At 25.8% G+C, this 22,585-nt stretch overlaps 1 protein-coding gene across 1 annotated transcript in view; it reads left to right on the top strand.

Annotated features, from left to right (window-relative positions):
• The window catches only part of LOC100213720 (MATH and LRR domain-containing protein PFE0570w), a 40,617-nt gene that overhangs the window by 2,654 nt on the left and 15,378 nt on the right, over window positions 1-22,585 (top strand). Inside the window, exons 3-4 of the mRNA XM_065801212.1 lie at window positions 18,461-19,217; window positions 19,571-19,788. Of these exons, the coding sequence (XP_065657284.1) occupies window positions 18,461-19,217; window positions 19,571-19,788 (975 nt within the window). The remainder of the gene's footprint in view (window positions 1-18,460; window positions 19,218-19,570; window positions 19,789-22,585) is intronic.

The following is a 22,585-nucleotide window of genomic DNA, read 5'->3' as shown; positions in this document are numbered from 1 at the left end:
CCAATAGAAAGTTTACATACTAATGCTAGGCTATTCTTAAAACTGGTAGCTAGCTAGCTGTTTATCCTAAAAACAAATATATATATATATATATATATATATATATATATATATATATATATATATATGTATATATATATATATATATATATATATATATATATATATATATATATATATATATATATATATATATATATATATATATATATATATATATATATATATATATATATATATATGGACAGGAAAGGCGTACAATCGCAGTCTCTGTATGTATATATATATATTTATGTATATATACTTGTATATATATATATATACATATATATATATATATATATATATATATATATATATATATATATATATATATATATATATATATATATATATATATATGGACAGGAAAGGCGTACAATCGCAGTCTATTCCTGACCACGCATTTATTTCTTTTTTGTGACAACTTAATCTTAGATTTTTAAAAACGTTTCAAAAACTTGCAAAATAAAGTATAAGGTAATAAAGGGAGAAATTGCTTTTAATGATTGTATACTATAAAAATAATTTTTATTTAAATTATTGAAAGATACTATATAGTTAACAAGTGCATTTTTTATGATGTAAATGTTTTTAAAACAACTTGTATGGTTAATTTTATAAACAACAACAAACTTTTATTTATTTCAAAAGTATTTTTGTTTCAACAATGAATGTAATTTTTTTAAAACAATTTGTATTCTTAATTTTATAAACAATGATGACAATGAATTTTTTTTAAAAACAATTTGTAATCTTAATTTATAAACAATGATGACTATCAACGTGTTTCGATAAACTTTTTATAAAAAATACATTAAGTTAATATAATCAAAAACATTCAAAAGTCTTTTTTTGCTGTTTTGTAAACTTTCTAATTATTTGTTTTTTTACTACCCTAGGCACTTTTTATAAAATTTACAAATTTTAACGATTGTTATTAATAAAAAGCATTATACATTAATTAACAAAGAATATTATTAAAAAATTATATTTTATTTAAAAGTTTGTGTATTTTATTACTCTGTTTAAATGCAATCAAATATCATCTTTGATAAGTCTTAATTGTGTAAATTAAAATACTTAAAATTTTATCGCTTTACAATTTGTTTAGTTTAGGCCTATAATTTGTACTAAAGTTTGCTTTTAATTAACAGATGTAAAAAACATTAGAAAAGATTAAAGTTTTTAAGGTTTTTCAACCTTAATGTAAATATAAATATACTTAAAAATAACTTTCTAATAGAGTTTTAGTTTTCTTTGGGTTATATTAGTTGAGTATTTTTGTTTTTTAAAATTTCTTTTCAAGGTTTCTTTTGTTTTTTATAGTTTAGCTTGTTTATAATTTTCTTTCTTTTGTTGGGTTTTTTCAGCTCATTTTTAAATAACTAAAAACATGTGCGCGGCCATGGCACAGTGGTTGGAGCGCTTGCTTCTTAAGCAGGAGATCCAGGCTCGAAACAAACTTTGGACATATTTTTGCGTCACGGTAAGGAAGGAGGCGTGAACCTCCTGGTTAAATGCACTTCCGCGGTGCTCTGTGACAAGACCATTAAGTCTTCTTGGGGCACCTAAATTACAAAAAAAATGTATATATATATATGTTTATGTATATATATTTATTTATGTGTATATATATAAATAAATATATATATATATAAATAAATAAATATATATATATATATATATATATATATATATATATATACACACACACACACACACACACACACACACACACACACACACACACACACACACACACACACACACACACACACACACACACACAAATATATATATAAATACAATGCTTTTTTTTAAAAAAAAAAGGTGCCGGAACTCACCTGTATTTTTCTTTATATGTCAAAAATGAGGCAGAAATTATTAATTCAGTTTGTAAATAAATTTTATATATATGAATAGCCATTGGTAGGCTCTCTCACACATCATACCCAATAAAGTGGGAACAAAAGAAGAAGCAGTTTTTTAATATAAGAAGCTTTTTTATTTTTTCAAATAATGAAATGTGTTTTTTTTTGGGTAGGGGGTGAATGGGGCGAGGGGTCATGTAAAATAAATAATATTAAAATAATAAAGTTAAGCTGTTACAATTGTTTTACCAATTGCGGAACACAATAATAGAAGAGATTGTGTTGTGACAGCTATACTGTTAATTAATTCAACCGTATAATTTATTTAAATTAATGTTTTTAAAAAGTTTTGTCTTAAGATAAATTCGTTGCAATAGTTTGTTGCATCTAGTCTATTCTTGAATTGATCGATTGAGTCAGCTTTAATAACCAATTGAGGTAAACCATTCCAAGCCTCCACTATACGATTTGTATAAAAATGAAAATGTATTTTGCTTTTCAATAGGTTTTGTTGAGTTTAAGACTGTGACCGCGCAGATCGTAATTGTTTTTGTTATTTACAATAACTGAGTTATTATGATTAATCCAATTAACTATATCATGCCTATTTAGAATTTTTTACTGTTGTATTATATCTCCACGTTAACGTTGTTCTTCCAAACTTGTTATTTGTAATATTTCTAGCCTCTTTTCATATGGTACTTTCTTCAGAGCTGGAACTAATTTTGTTGCACATTGTTGAATTTTTTCTAATTTTTCCATGTCCTGCTTGAGGTAAGGAGACCATACTTGTATTGCAAATTCCAAATATGAACGAACAAATGTTGCATAGAGTCTTTTAACTATATCTACGTCGAAATACTTAAACGTATGTTTTATCATTCTAAGTACTGAGTTTGCTTTACCTACTACCATTTCTACTTGTGAAGCCCATTTTAAATTGAAACATTATAATACCAAGGTCACGTTCTATATTTGACTCTTCTAATACATGGGGATAATCTGTATCTTTATCGTGCATTGTATATAATGTTTGGAGTTGTCATTACTAATGTGCATAATTTTACATTTACTATAGTTGAATTTTGTTAGCCACACGGAAGACCATGTCTTAATTTTATTGATATCATTTGAAGTTTTTTTGTATCTTCTGGATTCTTAATGATGTTAATTATTTTGCTATCGTCAGCATATAATTTAATATCATTTTCAATGTTCTCAGGTAAATCATAAATGAATAAAAGAAATAACAAGAGTCCTAAGACTGATCCTTGTGGTACACCACTATCTACACCCATCCAACTAGATACATGTTCACCCATTAACACTGGTTGCAGTCGATTAGTTAGAAAATCTTGTGTCCATGTTAATAATTTTCCTTTTATACCATGGGCTTCATGTTTCTTGATAAGAAATTTGTGTGGCACTTTATCAAAAGCTTTTGCAAAGTCAAAAAAAAGTTTTGCAATTGAATACCCTTTTTCATATGCATCTGTAATTATATCCATGGTTTCTAAAAGATTTGTAGTACAACTTTTATTTGTTCTAAAGCCATGCTGATTTTTATTTAAAATCTTGTTCGATTGAAGATATTGCATTAGTTTGTCACAAATAATTGATTCTAGAATTTTACATGGAATTGAGGTCAACAATATCGATCTATAATTTGTTGCATCAGTTTTATCTCATTTTTTGTGTAGCGGTGATATATTGGCTAACTTCCATATAATTGGTACTTAATTTTTATTCATAGATTTTTTGAATATTAATTCTAATGGTAAACTTATGCTTCTATAACATTTATTATATACTTATATATTTATTATATTATTATATACTATAGTCCATACATATTATATGCTATAATATGTATGGACTGACACTATCAAACCCAATAGCTTTATGCACATTTAGTTGTTTCAATTTTTTCTCAATGACTTTTCTTGTAATTTCTTCTTCTATGTTCCACTCCATAATTTGATTTGATTTCCTTCCTAGATTTGGTATATTTGTACAATCTTCTTTTACGAATACTGAATGAAAGTATTTGTCTAAAGCATTAGCTATATTGTAACCCTTTGTTAATTGAATACCATTTGTATCAGCTATTGTATTTATTTTTGAGTTTATTTTGTTATTTGCATTTACATAACCATAAAATAGCTTTGGATTTTGTTTGGATACTTTAGCAAGTTTTCTTTTATAAGCAATACGTTTTTCTTTTACTTTACTCTTTATTAATTTATTAACTTGATTGTAATTGTCATTTAATTCTTGGCATTTGAAATTATTTGATACAAGCTTAAGCCACAAAGTGGTCTTTTTTATCAATTCCTTTAATTCTTTATTGATCCATGGTTTTATTTTAACATGATTACTTTGTCTTTTTGGTATGTAACTTTCACATGCTTTGTGGTATAATTCTAAAAAAAATTTCATTATATTTATTTATATCTTTATTTTTAAATATATTGTCTCAATTTATTGAAATGAAGTAATTTTCCATTTCTTCATATTTTCCATTTTTATAATTTAATGTTGATTTACCTTTGCTTATTTTAAATGAATTATCACTTGCTACAAAATACTGCCACTCTAATACATGGTGAGCTTTGTACATACTTCCTAAAGGTGAGTTATGTTTAATGAACTGTATATGATCAGGTGATTCTGTAAAAACTAGATCTAATGTGGTTGTTGCTACATACAGACCATTATTAAGAGTTGGTTTTGTTACACATTGGTAAATATAATTATCATTAATAGTGTCTAGAAATTTTATTGGTAGGCGTTCATTGATTTTATTTGTTTGTATGTTTCCTTCATTCCATTCAATATTTAGTAGACTAAAATCACCAGCTAATAATAATCCATTAAACGTATTATTTTCAATAAAAGTTTTTGCAATTTTAAAAATGTCTAATATTTTGTTATTTGCTTTTACTGTTACATCAGGAAGTCGGTATATACAACCTATTAAAATTTTTTCTTTATTCAGATTAATCCAACACCATGTTTGTTCTATGAAGTATCCTGTAAACAGATACTTGTGATTGGAATTACAAGATGGATATCTTTTATAAAAATAGCAGTTCCACCACCTCGAACTTTGCTTGTGTTTATATTTGTTCTATTATTAATAAATTCTTGATACCCTTTGATTTTTGTTATAGATCTTTCTCTGAACCATGTTTCTGTAACCATATATATATCTGGTTTAGAAAATTCCATTTCTGATAAAAATTGATCTAACTTGTTATTTAAAGACGTTGCATTAGTATAACGACATATTAATGAATTTTTTTGAAAATTATAATGATATCTCAATGAATTTTTTGAAAATTATAAGATGTACGACCAGGTGATTTATTTACACATGGATCATTTATGTCATTGCTTAAAATATGATGTGATTCATTTAAACATTCATTATTAAAATCATTACGTCGGCGTGATGGTTTATTTAAAAGTGGATTCTTTAAGTCAGTACACAAATGACGCGATGATAAATTAAAATGATGATCATTTACATATGATTATAATGTGAAATACTTAGTGATAAATATAAATTTGGATCTTTTAAATCATTTCGTAGTACATTCAAATCATATACTTATTGCTGTTTGGTGATTTTTACAATTTTGCCATCTCTAATGCTAAAGTAAAAGCTCGATGGATTACTCAGATTTGAATTTAATTTCCTTACCTCATTTCTCATCTGTTTCATTAAATTTCTTTCAGCTTCTGTCATTCATTGTCTTCTTTCTAATTCTTTTATCATCTTTCTTGTTAAGTTTCCAATGATTTTACTCTTTTAAATAGTTCATTTACTTTTTGAGTTTGAGCCATAATAATTTTTTATGATAACCAATAACCATGTTAGCTTTTCAACTTAAACTTTTTCAACTTAATTTGTTATTACATTCTTAATCTTATTGACACAAAGTGCAAAAATAAGTTTGTTATTGTTTTTTCACAAATAAAAGATGTCAGCCATCTTTAGTAAGTATTTAGCGTTTCTCTCTATTTATCTACAAATGCATGCATTAATATTGTCAATCATATAGGCAACAAAATGAGGAAAAAAATTGTTGCAGAAATGTCACTGTATTTTTGATCTAATATGCAAGCTCATTCACTAATTCAACATCTTTGTTAGCAAGCAACCTTTTCTCTATTGACACTTTTAGTTTTATGTTAAGATCAATAGTCAAATCATTTTGGGAATTTTTATTGTGGAGTAAAACTCCATGAAAACTGAAATTCTGTGCAGAAACTAAAGCATATTTGTTATAGGGACCAGCATTTTTCTTCTCTCTTCAAATACTTTGTGTAAGTGCTTTAATTTTTTGATTTGTTTTGTACAGATCAATATTACGCTTCTTTGTACAGATCAATATTGCGGAATTGAATTTGGACCTTGTATTCCCAAACTCAATTCCGATAATTCCTAGAGAGCATCACACAGCAATCCTAGATCCATTAAAAACTCTATAGATGTAATTTTTTATTTTAAACCTTCATTAGTGGATTTTTCATTTTTGTCCCTTGTTGGATAAACAATCGCTTCTTCAAAATGTTTCACCAATGCTTCATAATTTTCCCATCCCGCAAAACTGAACAGAAACTAGATAACCCAACATATATTTAAAATTCAACCAATTTTTAGCAGCTGAATATTAAGTAATTTTGCGCATGAATGTAACTCTCTACTATTTTTAAGGGAAGCATGATACACGACGTAAAGCTTATCAAGAAATGATTTAAATATGTTAATACTTGAGATCTCCCTAATAGTATTGCTACTAATAATTCTTGTCTATGATTAACACAATGCCAAACTATAACAGAAGGAAACTTTTCATTGATTAATTTGAAAACATCACTTTTGCATTCTAACATCACTGCTGTGTGCATGTAATGCATCCTGCAAAAACTAAATAATTCTTCAAATATTCTTCTATCATCCCATAAAAATGAAGATTTTTGAGTAAAGCATCAAATAGTTCTTTAGCCATGAGCCTTTCAGGTTCTACTAAATCGAAAAATAAATTGATTGGTGAATTCATTCCACCGTTTTTTACACAGCACAGAGTATACACTATCAGTGTAATTTTTGACCTATAGTGGTTGACTCATTACTTTTTAACGAAATTTTACTCTTTAATTTTAAGATTTCTGCAACAATTTTTTTCCTATATGATTGAAATATTAATGCATGCATTTGTAGAATGAAGAATACAACCCTTAAAGATCAGTTTCCATTTCAAGGTTATTAAAAAACTGGTTTTCTTTTGCAACTTTAAATGCAGTTCAAAAAATGTTTGCTGTTACAATTTTATTACGCGTTAAAGATTTTAAAATAATGTTTGAAAGAGACTCTTTTTTAGCTTCTTCTACCATCTTTAATGCAGCTTGATGTCCAGCAGATTTTTTGTGATCAAATATTTACATATGTAGCAAACTTAACTGATGCTTTCTATCTTTGCCATAATAAGAAATTTCATAATTGGACCATTCTTTAGATATTTTTATTCTCATCATAGCTTCTATGCCAAGTGTTTCCACTTTTTGGCAGGTAGTGTAGCCAAGCCCTTTTTGTCGAAAAAAAAGCCACTTTTTGTAATGTAATTTTGATTTCTGCTGTTTCTTTTTCACTTAATTTAATTTTTTTTTGAAACGGTCAAACTTCTCAGTTGAAAAAGTCAACTTCTCAGTTGACTTTTTTTTGAAAGTCAACTGAGAAGAAACTGGTAATTTATTTCATATTTAATTTCGCGTTATTTTGTTTAATTGATATTTTTATATCACTTTTTAAATATATAAATTAAGCTGCTAGAAATATTTTCTTCCCCCATATATTAAAAAAAAGTGCCAGAACAAAATTCTGTTGCGTTCTAGGAGAAAAAAAGCACTTTACATGTATATATATATATATACATATATATATATATACATATATATATATATACATATATATATATATACATGCATATATATATATATATATATATATATATATATATATATATATATATATATATATATATATGTATATATATACCTCAGTGGAGTATATACAGAAGTGGGAGGTGTTAGCTACAACTTCTAGTGGAGTATGTATAGTGCAAGAATATAGTGCAAGTGACACACACATTTTGTTATAAAGCGTAAGTGACACACGCATTTGGTACCGTATAGCATCATGAAAATTATTGATCAACTGATTGTTCTGTAAAATATATAAATGCTTGTTTTCTGATTCTTAAATTGCAAGTAAAACGTTATGTGCTCATATGAAAATAGATTAAGTGTTGCAGATAACGTGTTGGCGTTTAATTCTTTACAGAGAACAATATAAACACAGGATGTTAACCCGCAATAAATTTGATATAGCGTTTTGAAAAAATTGGGAATTTGTCAAAATATTTCCCAATCAACTTCCCACCACACCTGAGATTTAAATGTGTTGCAGGAATGCGTGTGGTCCTTTTTTATATTCTTTATTCTTCTACTTTACATCAGTGCTGTATACATTGATTGGGCAGCAAAAATAAAAAAAAACCCGTCTGTAACAATTATTGAAGATGAATATGAAATTAAAATAAAATTAAAAATGGTTTCACAACGACATGGCAAATTAAGCTCCAATTTCCAAAAATATAGTAGGAGTTATATATTTTTATATTATAAAATAATCAGTGTATATTAATTAATTATTATACTTAAATAATATATTTGATTTATTTAAAATCCTAATATATCATTGTTGCTTTCATTTTAAGAGTATTCTTTTGAATATATATTTCTTTATATTACCTTTACTGGTGGGCATTAAAGGGCGATTTTTAAAATAATATAGCAATAATATAGAAAGCCAATGATCTTCTACTTCTAATTATTATTTAAATTCTGCTCGTCATCCTTTATGGACGAACTCTCACACCATCATGTAGTAAGTTGTGACATCAAAAGAAATGTTTTAAAAATAGAAAAATAAAAAAGGTTTAGAAATTTGTAAACACGAACTTGTAAATTTCATATTTCACATTTATTGCATTCAATTTTATAATTAATATTAATTTTCTCTATACATAAATCGCATAGCGAAATAAAGCTACAATTACAAAGTCCAAGCAAAAACAACAACAAATTTTGTTTACAAAGAGTATTAATCACAAGTGATTGCACGCTATTGTGGCAACGAAGAGTACCAATTCTTGTTATTAAATGAATTTATTTTACATTTTAAATAAAAGCAAGCAGTAAAGTAAAGAAATCTATTTTCCTCTCTAAATAAATTTCTAGTACCAGTTTGTTATAATCATAAATCATTTTTTGTATTCAATTTATAATTCAGAAGTGGTCTTTTAAAAAAGTTATTTGAGAAATGATAGTAGATAAGTAAAAAAAGATTTTAGTCGATGCAAGTACCTAATTCAGTTGATATAAAATAACAAAAAAAAAAACAAACTAAAAGACTTACTGTAAATTGATCAAAATTTCAAAAGTATCTGGCGTAAACGACTTCTCAATATTTCTGTTGACAAAGCACATTTAAAGTAGAGTTTGCAGTAAGACTTAATAAGTTATTTATCTTTTCGGTTAAAAAGGGCAAAACTCGTCAAGAAATAGCATTTGTGAATGTTAAACCAAACAAATTTGTTTGTTTTTTTAGATTGTACTTTATTTCTTGCCAACTTTTTTATGCAATACCAGGTGGGAAAAAGATAGCTAGATGACGCAAGGTGTGTTTAAAACGTCTAAAAAACATATTACTACATATTTTATATGTCTAAACACGTCTTTTACCCAGAGGCAATAACTAGCTAGCTATTTTCTAGCTAGTTGCTTACTCATTTCCCACCGGTTATTTGCTGTTGTTGGAACACGTTGCGAAGAATTATTTGCAAACTTTGCAAAATGAATTTCAAAAGCAAGTTGCCAAGAAAGTTCCTAAAATCACTTGGAAAAGCCCAATTCTTAAGATGTTTATTCCAAGAGATATTTTTGCAGTTATAACGCCAATTTTATTTTCAGTTTTTCATATTTTAGTTTCGCGTATTGTGGCAATTTTATTTCAAGTTTTACACAATAATTAAATAAGAATTTTTAATGTTATTTTTCTATTAATTTTAAATAATAATTTTCAATAATTTTCAGTATTATTATTAAACTTTAATTAGGCAAACTTTATTTGGAAAATGGGATTTTTTCGCCTTTAAGTTGGGAATTTCAATTTTATGAGCATTTGGGAATACCACATTTAACAGGGCCCCACAGAGCTAGTTTACACCCTGAATCATTAACAGACATTTCTTATATTGGAATTTCTACTGATGCATCTAACCACAATGCATTAAAATTGTTTCTAATAATAATAGTTCAGTTTTTTGATAAGAATAGTGGTGCTACGCGTAAACCTGGAGACCTTGCTGCTTTAACAGATGAAAAAGCTACCACAATTTGTATGCAGTTAATTCAAACACTAGAAAAAATAGAAAATAAAAAAAAAATACATTGCATTTGTGGGTGAAAGCTGTAGTACAAATTATTTTTGTTTATCTTTGTTTTGGTTGTCATTGTTTCCAGCTATTCACAAAATTTTAGAAGTTCATAAAGCAATAAAGTTGTTTTTTTTTTCATCTCAAGATTAAGGTTCTTTAATAATAACAAAATTTTTTGAAAACCCATAAGTGAAACTTATATTTTGTTTATTTATTCTCTAATGTTTGTTTTTCATAACCATATAGAAAATATTGAAAAAGAAAACTCTGTTATGGAAGTAACAGAAATTATAAAAAGAGATGGGACAAATTTGACAAAGAGAAAAGAAAGAAAATTTTTACCTTTTTTTTTCAACTTCTTTGCTTCTAACAAGGTTGCAAGCAACCACTATTAGAGTTAGAAGTTACTGGAACTGAAAAGATGAAGTTTATAGAACAAGATAACTTAGCCAAAGATTGGCAGACCACTTAAAAGATTGCAAATTATATGAATCAGGAACGCAAGATGAAGGAAGTGAATTGATGATGATACCATTACTGGTGAAACATATAATAAAGTGTGAACAGAATGCAAGCTCAGTAATTACTGGGGAACTATTAAATGTTTATCTAAACTCCTATATATATATATATATATATATATATATATATATATATATATATATATATATATATATATATATATATATATATATATATATATATATATATATATATATATATATATATATATATATATATATATATATATATATATATATTATATATATATATATATATATATATATATATATATATATATATATATATATATATATATATATATATATATATATATATATATATATATATATATATATGGGCAGTTCCAATTTTAACTTATGTTACACACGCAACAACTTTATCAAATATTTGCCTATTTAAACTGTTAATTAACTTTTGGCTGTAAAAGTAAATTTTAAGCTAATTTGTATGAAAGCTGTTAGTCTAAAGAATAAAATAAACTAAAAAGTTTTGTGTCTGGCCAAAAGAAGGCAAACTTATTACTGAAAATGCCACTTACATTTTTTTGATATTATATATTTAACTTACCTTACATCACTTACATTACCGAGCAATTATTATAGTGGATTTTTTTATATCTATTAGTTAGAGTTAAAGTTACATAACGAAAGAATTGCCAAAGTATTGAACATTAAAAAACGAAAATTTAAAAAACTAGTCGCACTCTTCCTGATAAAATATAAAATTATATTGATAAAATATAAAATTATATTGATATAATATAAAATTTTATTGATAAAATATAAAATTATATTGATAAAATATAAAATTATATTGATAAAATATAAAATTATATTGATAAAATATAAAATTATATTGATAAAATATAAAATTATATTGATAAAATATAAAATTATATTGATAAAATATAAAATTATATTGATAAAATATAAAATTATGTTGATAAAATATAAAATTATATTGATAAAATATAAAATTATTGCACTTCAAATTATTGCATAATAATTTTTATTTTATGTAATGAATTATATATTTTATACATTATTTACTTTCATATATTATTCACTTTTATTGTGGAGTTTTTAATTTTTGTATTAATTCTTAAAATGTCCAAATTCTATTACAATAAGAAAATATAAAAAAAATTTTATAAGCAGTAAAAACTTTTATAGTTCTTTGTCAAATGTATCAAATAAGTAGTATTGTTAACAAATAAATGGATAATTAGCGTGAAAACTCAAAGACAAGGCTTGTCTAAAGAATTTTTTCATGACGTAATAAATGATGCTTGTTATGTATACATTCTTTTAGTATTAATGTTACAAACATATGATTGTAACAAGTATAAAACCAAATTTGTTTTTAATAAGCAATTTTTTATAGGGATAAATAGATAGGTTGTGCAAAAACCAAAAGCTCTTGTAAGAAGCTGTTTAGTGGAGCTGCTTGCATGGCTCGCTGTGTTCAGTTAAAGAGAGCTTTTCTCCGCTCTCGCACTTATTTCCGTTGAGGCAAATAAGTGCGAGAGCGGAGAAAAGCTCTCTTTAAAATTTTTATTTTTGGATAATCAAAAATTTTATTTTTTTCTTTGTTTATATCTCAGTATCTCAGTAATAGTTCTTTTTGACTAAACTTTATAAAAACAAAAATAAGTTAATGGTTGAAGGTTAACGAATTCGTATTATTTTACTAATAACAATTTTAAATAAAATCAATGCTTTTTTTAAAAGCGTAAACTGGCAGTTGATAATTTTAAATTTATTTTAAAATAGTTCATTTCATTGCAATGACTTCGCTAATGGTGGAAAAAGCTACGAGAAAAATAATGTGTAAGGTTGAATAAAAAAAAAAAAAGTTGAGATTATGTTATTAATTACATACAATAATTTCGAAATAATGAAGTAAGAACTTTAATCTCTGAAATTAAAGAAGAAAAACTCACTTATATCTTTTGCTTATTAAAATCATTTCAAAAACTGCTAATATTAATTAGTTAATAATATGTTGTTAATTCTTGCTTGAAGGTACTATATGAACTTAACATTTATTACTAAGAAGAGGTTGTTTAATGAAACACTACTATAATAATTACTGTTGCATTAAACAAGATTTTTACTAAATATATATATATTTTTAATAATTCCATTATAAAAAAAAATGTGCAAGCATGCAATTAGTAATTTTTAATTTATCTATAAATCATTAATTCATTTATTTGCAATTTTCAGCAAAACCTATGAGAAAATACATAAAAAGATTTAGAGAAAAATAAAACAAATTGACAAAGTGCAGATGAAAGAAAAAATGTTTATAGTTAAATACATCATTTATTATATATTATTATATCATAAATACATATATATATTACATACATATATATTATATATTATTATATCATAAATACATTAAAATAACATTGCATACATATATACATTAAATACATATATACATTAAAACAATGTATAAAATTTTTTTGTTAAACTAGTAATAGAATAAGAACTTTAGTCATTTAAGAAAAAGGGATTTTCACCATCAGTAAAATGAAATTAATTTAAATAAATGAAGCAAAAAAACTTAATAAATATAGTTTACGTTGCGTATAATACATTCGTCAACGAAGCGAATTAATGAGTTCAAGGTTGTTAAAGCAGAAATCTTACTGGTTTCTATTAATATGCAATAATTATTAGATAAAAGTTTTAACAACAATAAATTTAATATATACTCAAATATATTTTAAGTAGTAGAAAAAATAATATAAAATTATTCATAAGTTATTAATTTTTAATCATTTAATTATATTTATATAAATTATTAATAAGTTATTAATTTTTGATTACTAAATTATATTGATAAAAAGTTAATTTAATAGAACCTTTTTTAAAAAAAAGATAAAAACAGTATTGAAAAGTAAAAGCATAAAAGAAAAAATTCACTTTTACTTCTTTTTGCTTTCAAACTTTTTGCTTTAACGACTGGCTAGCAATTAAAGTAGCATATTGTAAACAACCATAAACAAGAAAACTATTTTAAACTTTTTTCAAAATTTAAATGATTTTATGAAATTTTAGTATATGCTTTTTTCAAATAACATCCTGATTATTTAACAAACCTTGCTTTTAAATTTCTGATTTTTTTCAATCGGTCAAGCATGACCAACAAGAATTCATTATGGGAAGTCAAATTAGCATTTTTAGTCATTTCAGACGGTCTGTGACCGTTGACTGGCCATAATTTATGTATGTGTATATATATATATATATATATATATATATATATATATATATATATATATATATATATATATATATATATATATATATATGCTTGCTTTTGTGAGCCTTATACAAACATTGAACCTTTATCTATTTTCCAACACACACTGGTCAGAAGGATCACAGAGAGCTATCAACAGTTAAATGAACACTTGATAAGGTTACCAAATATGTTTTTAAGTAAAGTATCGAGTAATAATTTTAGCTCCAATTTTATGTATGGTTAAAATGGCTAGAGATTTAGATGTATTTCTTTATATTATTTAAGATAATTTTTTTTACTTGAATTAACTGCCATATAATGAGAGCAAAAAGACCAACTCTATCAGATGCTAACTTTGATAGGTTGATGTTTATGAAAAGATATCAACACCATATCAAGACAAAAGTAAATAGTAGTATCATCAGCCAGTAATGCTATCTTAGATGTGAGAATTTCTGGGAGATCGTTAATGTAACTTAAAATAAGTATAGACCCAAGGATAAAATCTTGAGGAATCCCTGAAGTTACAGAAAATGAAGAAGAGTGCTGTCTATCTAAGACAACTTTTATACTACCTTTGGTAAGGAAGGATTCAATAAAAGAAGAGAGGTTATGGAGAGCTTTGGAGCTTCGAAGAACATTTCTTCAAGACTATAGCAGGTATATTGTCTGAACCACAAGCTGTAAATGAGTCTAAACAGGAAATTGCTTTAGATACAGAAGCTGGAGTGATACGAATGTCAAGCAATGGATCAACCTGTTTGTCAGCTATAGCAGGTAGTGTGAGATTAGTGGAATCAAGAAATGAAATTGATGAAAAGTTCTTAGCAAGCAGTTCAGCTTTGTCTTTAGGTGAGGTAACAATATCTGAGCCATGCAAGAGAGGTTAAATAACAGACTTGCTCTTACTATAGGCACTGTTAAAGATTCTCCAATAATGTGGGGAGCCTATTTTTTGAGATAAAATACTAGATTTTGTGACCTGAGAATAGTGGGCTTTGGCGTTAGACCTTTTTACAATGGTATCTAGCAAAAGTAAACAGATGTCTGTTTTGTGGAGAATTGTTTTGGCAATAGATATGGAATTAATAATTATGATTGGATATAGCAGCAGCACAATGAAGGGAAAATGTAGAAGAGTGAGGCTTGGCTTGGAATTATTAAGGGGGAATAAAAGATCCCATGCCAGCCTGAATCCATAAAACTGGTGAAGAGCACGAATATGGTGACACAAGGCAGGAATGGCATGTGAAGTGAAGAGCACTAATATGGTGACACAAGGCAGGAATGGCGGGTGATTGGTCGCGCCTTGTAAAATACATTTTTTTTTTAATAATACTAAAATTTAAAGGTTGCATTGTATTTTACTTTACATAAACAAAAATTGTAAAAAACATCACAGCACATTTAAAATAAAATATGGCTTTAATAAGTACTACATAATTAGCATAATTAGCAATAATTAAAAAAAAAAAAAAAAAATTTCTATTCTTTATTAAGTGAAAAATACTTATAAAGAACAAAACAGTTCGTTATTGTACGTACTTTTTATTGTTTTGACAAAAAAAAATTCTTTAAAGTAAACTCGAAGTTCAAAGGGCCACTATATCAGTTTCATCAAAAAACCATATTATAAAAACTGTAAAAAAAAAAATCAACAAAGAACTAAAGAGCTTTAATAATTTTTAAAAAGCTACATAAATTTTTAGTTTTTAATAAAAAACTTTTTAAAAATAAAATATAACATGTAACCTTTAACTTTAAAAAACAAAACTTTTTAATATAGAATATTTTTATAGTTGCGCATTTTACATAAAAAAATTTAAAAACTTTAAAGTAAAACTTAATTAAAGCGAAAATAATAGATACACAAATATCGTAACTTAAATAAAATATTTTTTTATTAACAGTTATGAAAATTTGTTCATTTAAATTTGAATTATGTAACATTTGAGCTGTTTTAAAAGTATCGAACTCATTCATTCAAGTTTTAATTACAAAAGCCTTTTTCTTATAACTGTTTTTCTTATAACTGTTTTTCTTATAACTGTTTTTCTTATAACTGTTTTTCTTATAACTGTTTTTCTTATAACTGTTTTTCTGTTAACTTCTTATAACTGTTTTTCTTATAACTGTTTTTCTTATAACTGTTTTTCTTATAACTGTTTTTCTGTTAACTTCTTATAACTGTTTTTCTTATAACTGTTTTTCTTATCACTGTTTTTCTTATAACTGTTTTTCTTATAACTGTTTTTCTTATCACTGTTTTTCTTATAACTGTTTTTCTTATAACTGTTTTTCTTATAACTGTTTTTCTTATAACTGTTTTTCTTATCACTGTTTTTCTTATAACTGTTTTTCTTGTAACTGTTTTTCTGTTAACTTCTTATAACTGTTTTTCTGTTAACTTCTTATAACTGTTTTTCTGTTAACTTCTTATAACTGTTTTTCTTATAACTGTTATAACTTTTAGCTCTTTAGCTTGGAGCTATTTCAGTGCTGTTTATGAAACTTTTCAGATTAGAAAAAAAAATTCACAAAGAAGAAGGGTAACGAATGAACTTTTATAAAATAAAAATAGGAAAAAACGTAAAACAAAATTATATTTATAAAATAATTAATAGTTTTAATAAAAACTGATCTAAATATATACTAAATTAGAGTTAAAAAAACTTGGTCAATTGCAATGTTCTTTTTAACAATTTTTCTAGAAAGTATTATGATGCTTGAATAAGTATATATCAGAAAAATAATCATTGCTGATGATTGTTTCTCCTACATCTTTATGATACAATACAAAACATTGCAGCGTAACTAACAAAACTATTACTTAAATGTAATCAATTATCATTTTATTATCTCCATTAAACTTTTTTTTTATATATTAAAAAAGCCCTTGAAAAAGCTGATCACCCACACAAGCACTATCAGTATGGGTGAACATGTCCCCCACCAAGTCTATTTTAGATAGGTGTCTCTCTGCTTGTGCACTCATTTACTCCTGCTGAGGCCTGTGATACTTAGAATTCTTATCAAATTAATTGTATTTAGTGTTGTTCCTGACAATGTACTATTCTTCTATTTTGTTGAGTTAAGCAGAACTCCATTTTTAAGAAACCATTTGGTGACTGCATAAGTATATTCAATTATTTTGATGTTTTCTTTTCCTGGGTTGATGAAAGTATATTTTAGGGTATCATCGACATAATGATGATAATTTGTGCCATGTTTAACTATAATACGTTATACTAGTGAAACAAAAATAGAAAATAAAAATGAACATAATACACTCTCTTATATGCTACCCTATGGTACTTCAGTATCCGCTATCTTTACTATCTTATATGCTACCCTATCGTACTCCTTATCTAATATGCTACCTTATGGTACTCTAGTTGAACTCTAGACAATCTAGATTTTGTTAAGCTTATAGAAACAAAATTTTTTTGAAAGTGCAAGTATGATGTCAGCCTTTTTAGTGCAATATCTGTGACACCAGATTGAACCTGGGAAAATTCCAGATTTGAATGAAAACTCAGCAAGGTGAGCTTTAATTGAACTAAATAAAACCAAATTTTTATTTAAGTATTTAAATAATATAAAGCAAAAAAAAACAAACTAAAAAGTATCACTTTATTAAATAATCTATACTATTTGTTGCCTTATTTTGTATTATCTTTATTATTTTTATGTTTGTGTTTCGGATTTTACCTGCGTTCTCACATAAATTTCTTCATATGAATATAATACCCAATGAATTTATTCTTATTATCATATAATTTATAAATAATTTATTATTAATATGAAATTATAAATGAATTAATGAATTTATTTGTGTTCCAAATTTTAATAATGTCTATAAAGAATTATACAAATCGAAATAATGTCCCAAGGAAATTATTGTTTAGTAATCAAAAAAAGAAACTAAAACCAGATTTTTGAACTGTATTTCAACAAATAGTGGAATAAATTGCAAAAGATTTATTGACCGAAGTTTTATGAGGACCTTACATTCATTAAATGTTTCTTTAACGAATAGTACTAGTTATTAAACTTTGTAACTGAAGTTAAAAAAATATTCAGCATTTAACATTGCCTAACTTTATACATATACACACAAATTTATACAAATACATTTGATATAGAATTATATAAATATTTTGACGTGTGTATACAAAAAAAAAAATTTTAAAAATAAAATAAAAAGAAAACATTTTTAATTAGCTTCTCCAATTATTTTTATATTTTTTTCATTAGGCTAAAAGAAAAAAAGTTCAGCAATCAAAGCGAGTTCAATAATCAAGACGAGAGTTTATGTGATGATGAGGTTTTGAAATTAAAACCTAAAAAACAATCTGACAAAGAAACCTCTGAAAAAGAAACTTCTGACAATGACAATGAAGACAAACTTTATAAAGCACTAAGTAATCTTATTCTTAGGAGGAAAAAAAGAAAAAAGATAAGAAAGCATAATGTTCGACTCATTGATATAATAGATAACATTCCTTTAAGTAGTGAAAGTGAAGAGGAAAATACCTTTCCAAATAAACTTCATTCTTGCAACTGTCTTGTGAAAGCAAGCGAAACTGTTCAAAATATAAATATATCTGAAAAAAATTTTCACAATACTTTACAAAAAGACAATCCCTTAGCGGAAATTCAAAATAACCATTTTTCAAAATTTTTAGATCCTTCAGATGATCCATTTAGTTGGTTAAATATAATTAGAGCTGCACGTCTAGATACGAAACATACACAAACAGAAAAAATTTTATCCAACATGTCATTCTTCACAAAAGAATGCCAAACTGAACTTAAAGAGATGATAGAAATTCCAAGAACTATAACATTTTTAGAACAAAGTAATTCATTTCAAAATGTAATCACTGATGTAACTGCAATATCAAAAGAAGTTACAGAAACGAATGTGGAAAAAGTAGATTTAATAAAAATTGAAACCCATGTTGAAAAAAATGAAGATGCACAAGTTGATGCTTTAAAAGTTGTAGCAAAGGTACTTTATATTATTTTTAAAGCAGATGTGAAAAATCAGCAGTTGCACAGAGTGCTGCCAAAAGGTCTGTGAGTTAGAGTGCTGCCAAAAGATTTGCAACTTGTATTGCGCTTTGACCATTAAAGTAACATTAGTGAGCAAGGAAAAATTTAATAGAAAAACTTGCTCATTAAATTCTATTTCCTTGGTGAAGCTTTGTGACAAGACTTATTTCTTCTTGAAATCTCAACAAAACAAAACAAAAAAAAATTGAAAAAAAAGTTTTCAATTTTTTTTTTTTTTAATTAAATAATTTTAAAAATTATTGTCATTTTTTTCAAAAACACTATTTTTATTATTTGCTTATGCTTTAGGATCTTCCATTGTCAGAAAATGATTCTTCTTCATTACACAGTAATCAAAAAGTTGTTACTGAAAAAGTTGATTTCACTCAGTTGTATAATCCTATTCTCAATTCTCAAGAAGAGGAAAAATGCCAAAGTATGCAATCAATACCATTAAGATCAAGTGACACACACAAATGTAGAGCAAGCAAGAACTCAATGGAAATGTTATCCAAAACAGATGAAAGGTTCATATTTATGATTTTACATTTATATTTAATTTAAGTTCATATTTATAATCAGTTATAATCTTTTATTTTTTTTAGTATTATTAAAGTTATAATTATGCTGTAAATAATTATTGCATAACAATTTGGGTTAAAAGCATATAAACTATATGCTTAACATAATAATACTTTTTGTTGTTAAATAGCAATGTTTTATGAACAAAATGAGTTATCATTCTGAAATTTAGTACATAGACAATCTTCTATATGGTGGATACAAAAATCAAATTGAAAATTTTTAGACCACTTTAAATATATGTAAATTAAATAATAAAGGCATATATTTTGAGGGGTGATATGTTGATGTCATCTTGATAATTTTTTTGGAGATATTATTTTAAATTATGGTATCAAACATCACTATTAATGAAAAATATATTATTGCATTTTTTGACTTTTCTAAATTTTTAAGAGCCCGCATAAAGTTTATTGCTAACTTATTTATGACAAAATTAGCTATATCGAAATTTTATGTTGTAAAAAGTTTTTTTAAGAGTCTTTTTGAGGGCAATAATAAATTTATACTTTGTTTCTAATTTTCTTGCACTTGAGAAGGGCTCAAGAACCAGGGGAGAAGGGGAAAGGGCATTATTAGTTTTTTAGGCCATTTTTACGCACTTTACCAACCAGTCCCCTTTCTCCCTCTCTCTCCCTCTTATTTTTTTCATTAAGCACATAATTTTTTTCTATAAAATTTGATTTTATTCAACAATTTTTTCAAACTCCATTTCTAAAATATTGTATACAAGAGATCAGAAAAATTATTTTTGTGTGTGCAAACTGTGCCAATTATACATACAATTATATTGTAATTTCATATAATTATATTTCAAAGGATAACATACAAGTGTAAAAATAATGATGCATTAGAAATGTTTTGTATAAATTTTGATTAATTTGTTCAACAATTTTTTTCAACTCCATTTCTAAAATTTTCAATACACAGCCATTTGTTGAAGATGGCAAATCTATGGTACATAAAACATGATTTGATGGGACCTAACACATATCTTCTTGTGCAAGCCAAGAAAAACTTGGACTGGGACCATGTGGAGGCATAAATTTAATTTTATAATCTTCTTCTCCTTCATCTTTTTTGGTTATAATTCCATCACACCAAAATCATACTTGGAAGCAACATAATCGATATGTTTATAAATAACCTGCTAAACAACCAGTTCATTTGGTATCTGCACAAAGTTAAGTATCTTAACATCAGTTTATTCACTCACTCTTTTAAAATAAATTGTACATTTATGAATTGATATAAAGTTGTGAAAACATCTTTTTCCTGGCAAGGTTCTTCCCATAGTAAACCTTGGTTGTAAAGATGATCAAACTTCATTTATTTCTGTTTTATAAACTGAAATCTTTCTAACTCTCCACATATTCGATGTCAAGTCAAATGTTTTTTATATTCATTAAACAAAGTTCAAACATCTTATCTACATCTAAAATATGTCTAGTCACTTTTTAAACTGAATTGTGACGTTATTCCTTTTACTTTGTGGCCAATGCCATTACAAGCAGACTTACTATGGCTTGTAGCAAAAAAAGTTTAGAAAGTTTTTATATTGTGCTGCATATATGTTCGTGAAGTATTTAATATCACTAATTTATAGAATATTTACTTTAATGTAATTGGTAATGATCTGATGGACATTATATCCAAAGTATACATTATGCTTAACGTCATCAGAAAAAAAATATAGAGTGATTTAAATATCAGCTTACCATATGATTTATAGTATATAATTGTAGAATAATGTGTACATTTTGTTTTATTCCAGTGGTAAATATAAACTTCCTGCAAAGTAACAGGAAACTTATATTTACAACATGAAAACTGAAGCAATAAAATAATAAGAAAATAAAAGACAAATTTTTATAAAAGACAAAAAAATTGTTACTGCATTTGGATTACAGTCTAGTAATGTTTTTATACTTAAAAAAATGTTTTCCTTGACAAAAAAATTAACATTAAAAAATACCTTGTAAAGCAATAACTAGAAATAAAATTATTTCTAGTTATTGCTTTACAAGGTCTTCAAAATACTTAAAAGAAAAATTTTTAACAAAACAAAACTTTTATTGGCATAACAAAATTATGAGATTATTAAATATATTATAAATTTTTCTCTTAATACTTAATATTCTTTTTTTGAAGAAGAAGGTTGAGGGGGAGAGGGATGGGGTAAAATGCCTAATTGTGTCTCTCTTCCTAACTTTGAGCCTACTGCAAGCGCGAAAAAAATATAAATAAAGTATAAATTTATTATTGCCTCCCCCTGCCCCCATAACCCCAAAACATACCTGAAATTATATGCCTTTATTAGGCAAATAAGTTCATTATTTTGAAGGTCAAAATAGTGATGTCACCTTGATAGTTTTTTAAAAATTAGGGGGAAAATTATTGTCAGCTGAAGCTCAAGAGTTTTAAGGTTTGATTAAGCAATGTTTGCACAGGCTGGGAGACCAGATTTTGAAAGCAATCTAAAAAGTGGTTACTAACCATTTCCCCTTATGTATCAAAAAATATATAAATACACCTTTTAAAATAAATTCACCTGCTTTTGAAATGAGTTCACCCCTTTTGAAATGAGTTCATACTTCTTAAAATGAGTCCATCTGTTTTTAGGTAAGTTCACACTTCTTTAAGTGAGTTCACAATTTTTGAAGTTTTTTTCATACTTCTTGAGGTGAGTTTACCCCTTGTGAAAGTGTATTCAAGGGTTTTAAAGTGAATTCATCCCTTTTG

The sequence above is a fragment of the Hydra vulgaris genome, chromosome 07 (assembly GCF_038396675.1).
Source record: "Hydra vulgaris chromosome 07, alternate assembly HydraT2T_AEP".
In the NCBI taxonomy this organism is placed as follows: Eukaryota; Metazoa; Cnidaria; class Hydrozoa; order Anthoathecata; family Hydridae; genus Hydra; species Hydra vulgaris.
Note: the sequence above shows the minus strand (reverse complement) of the source record. Positions and strands in the feature narration are given on the sequence as shown.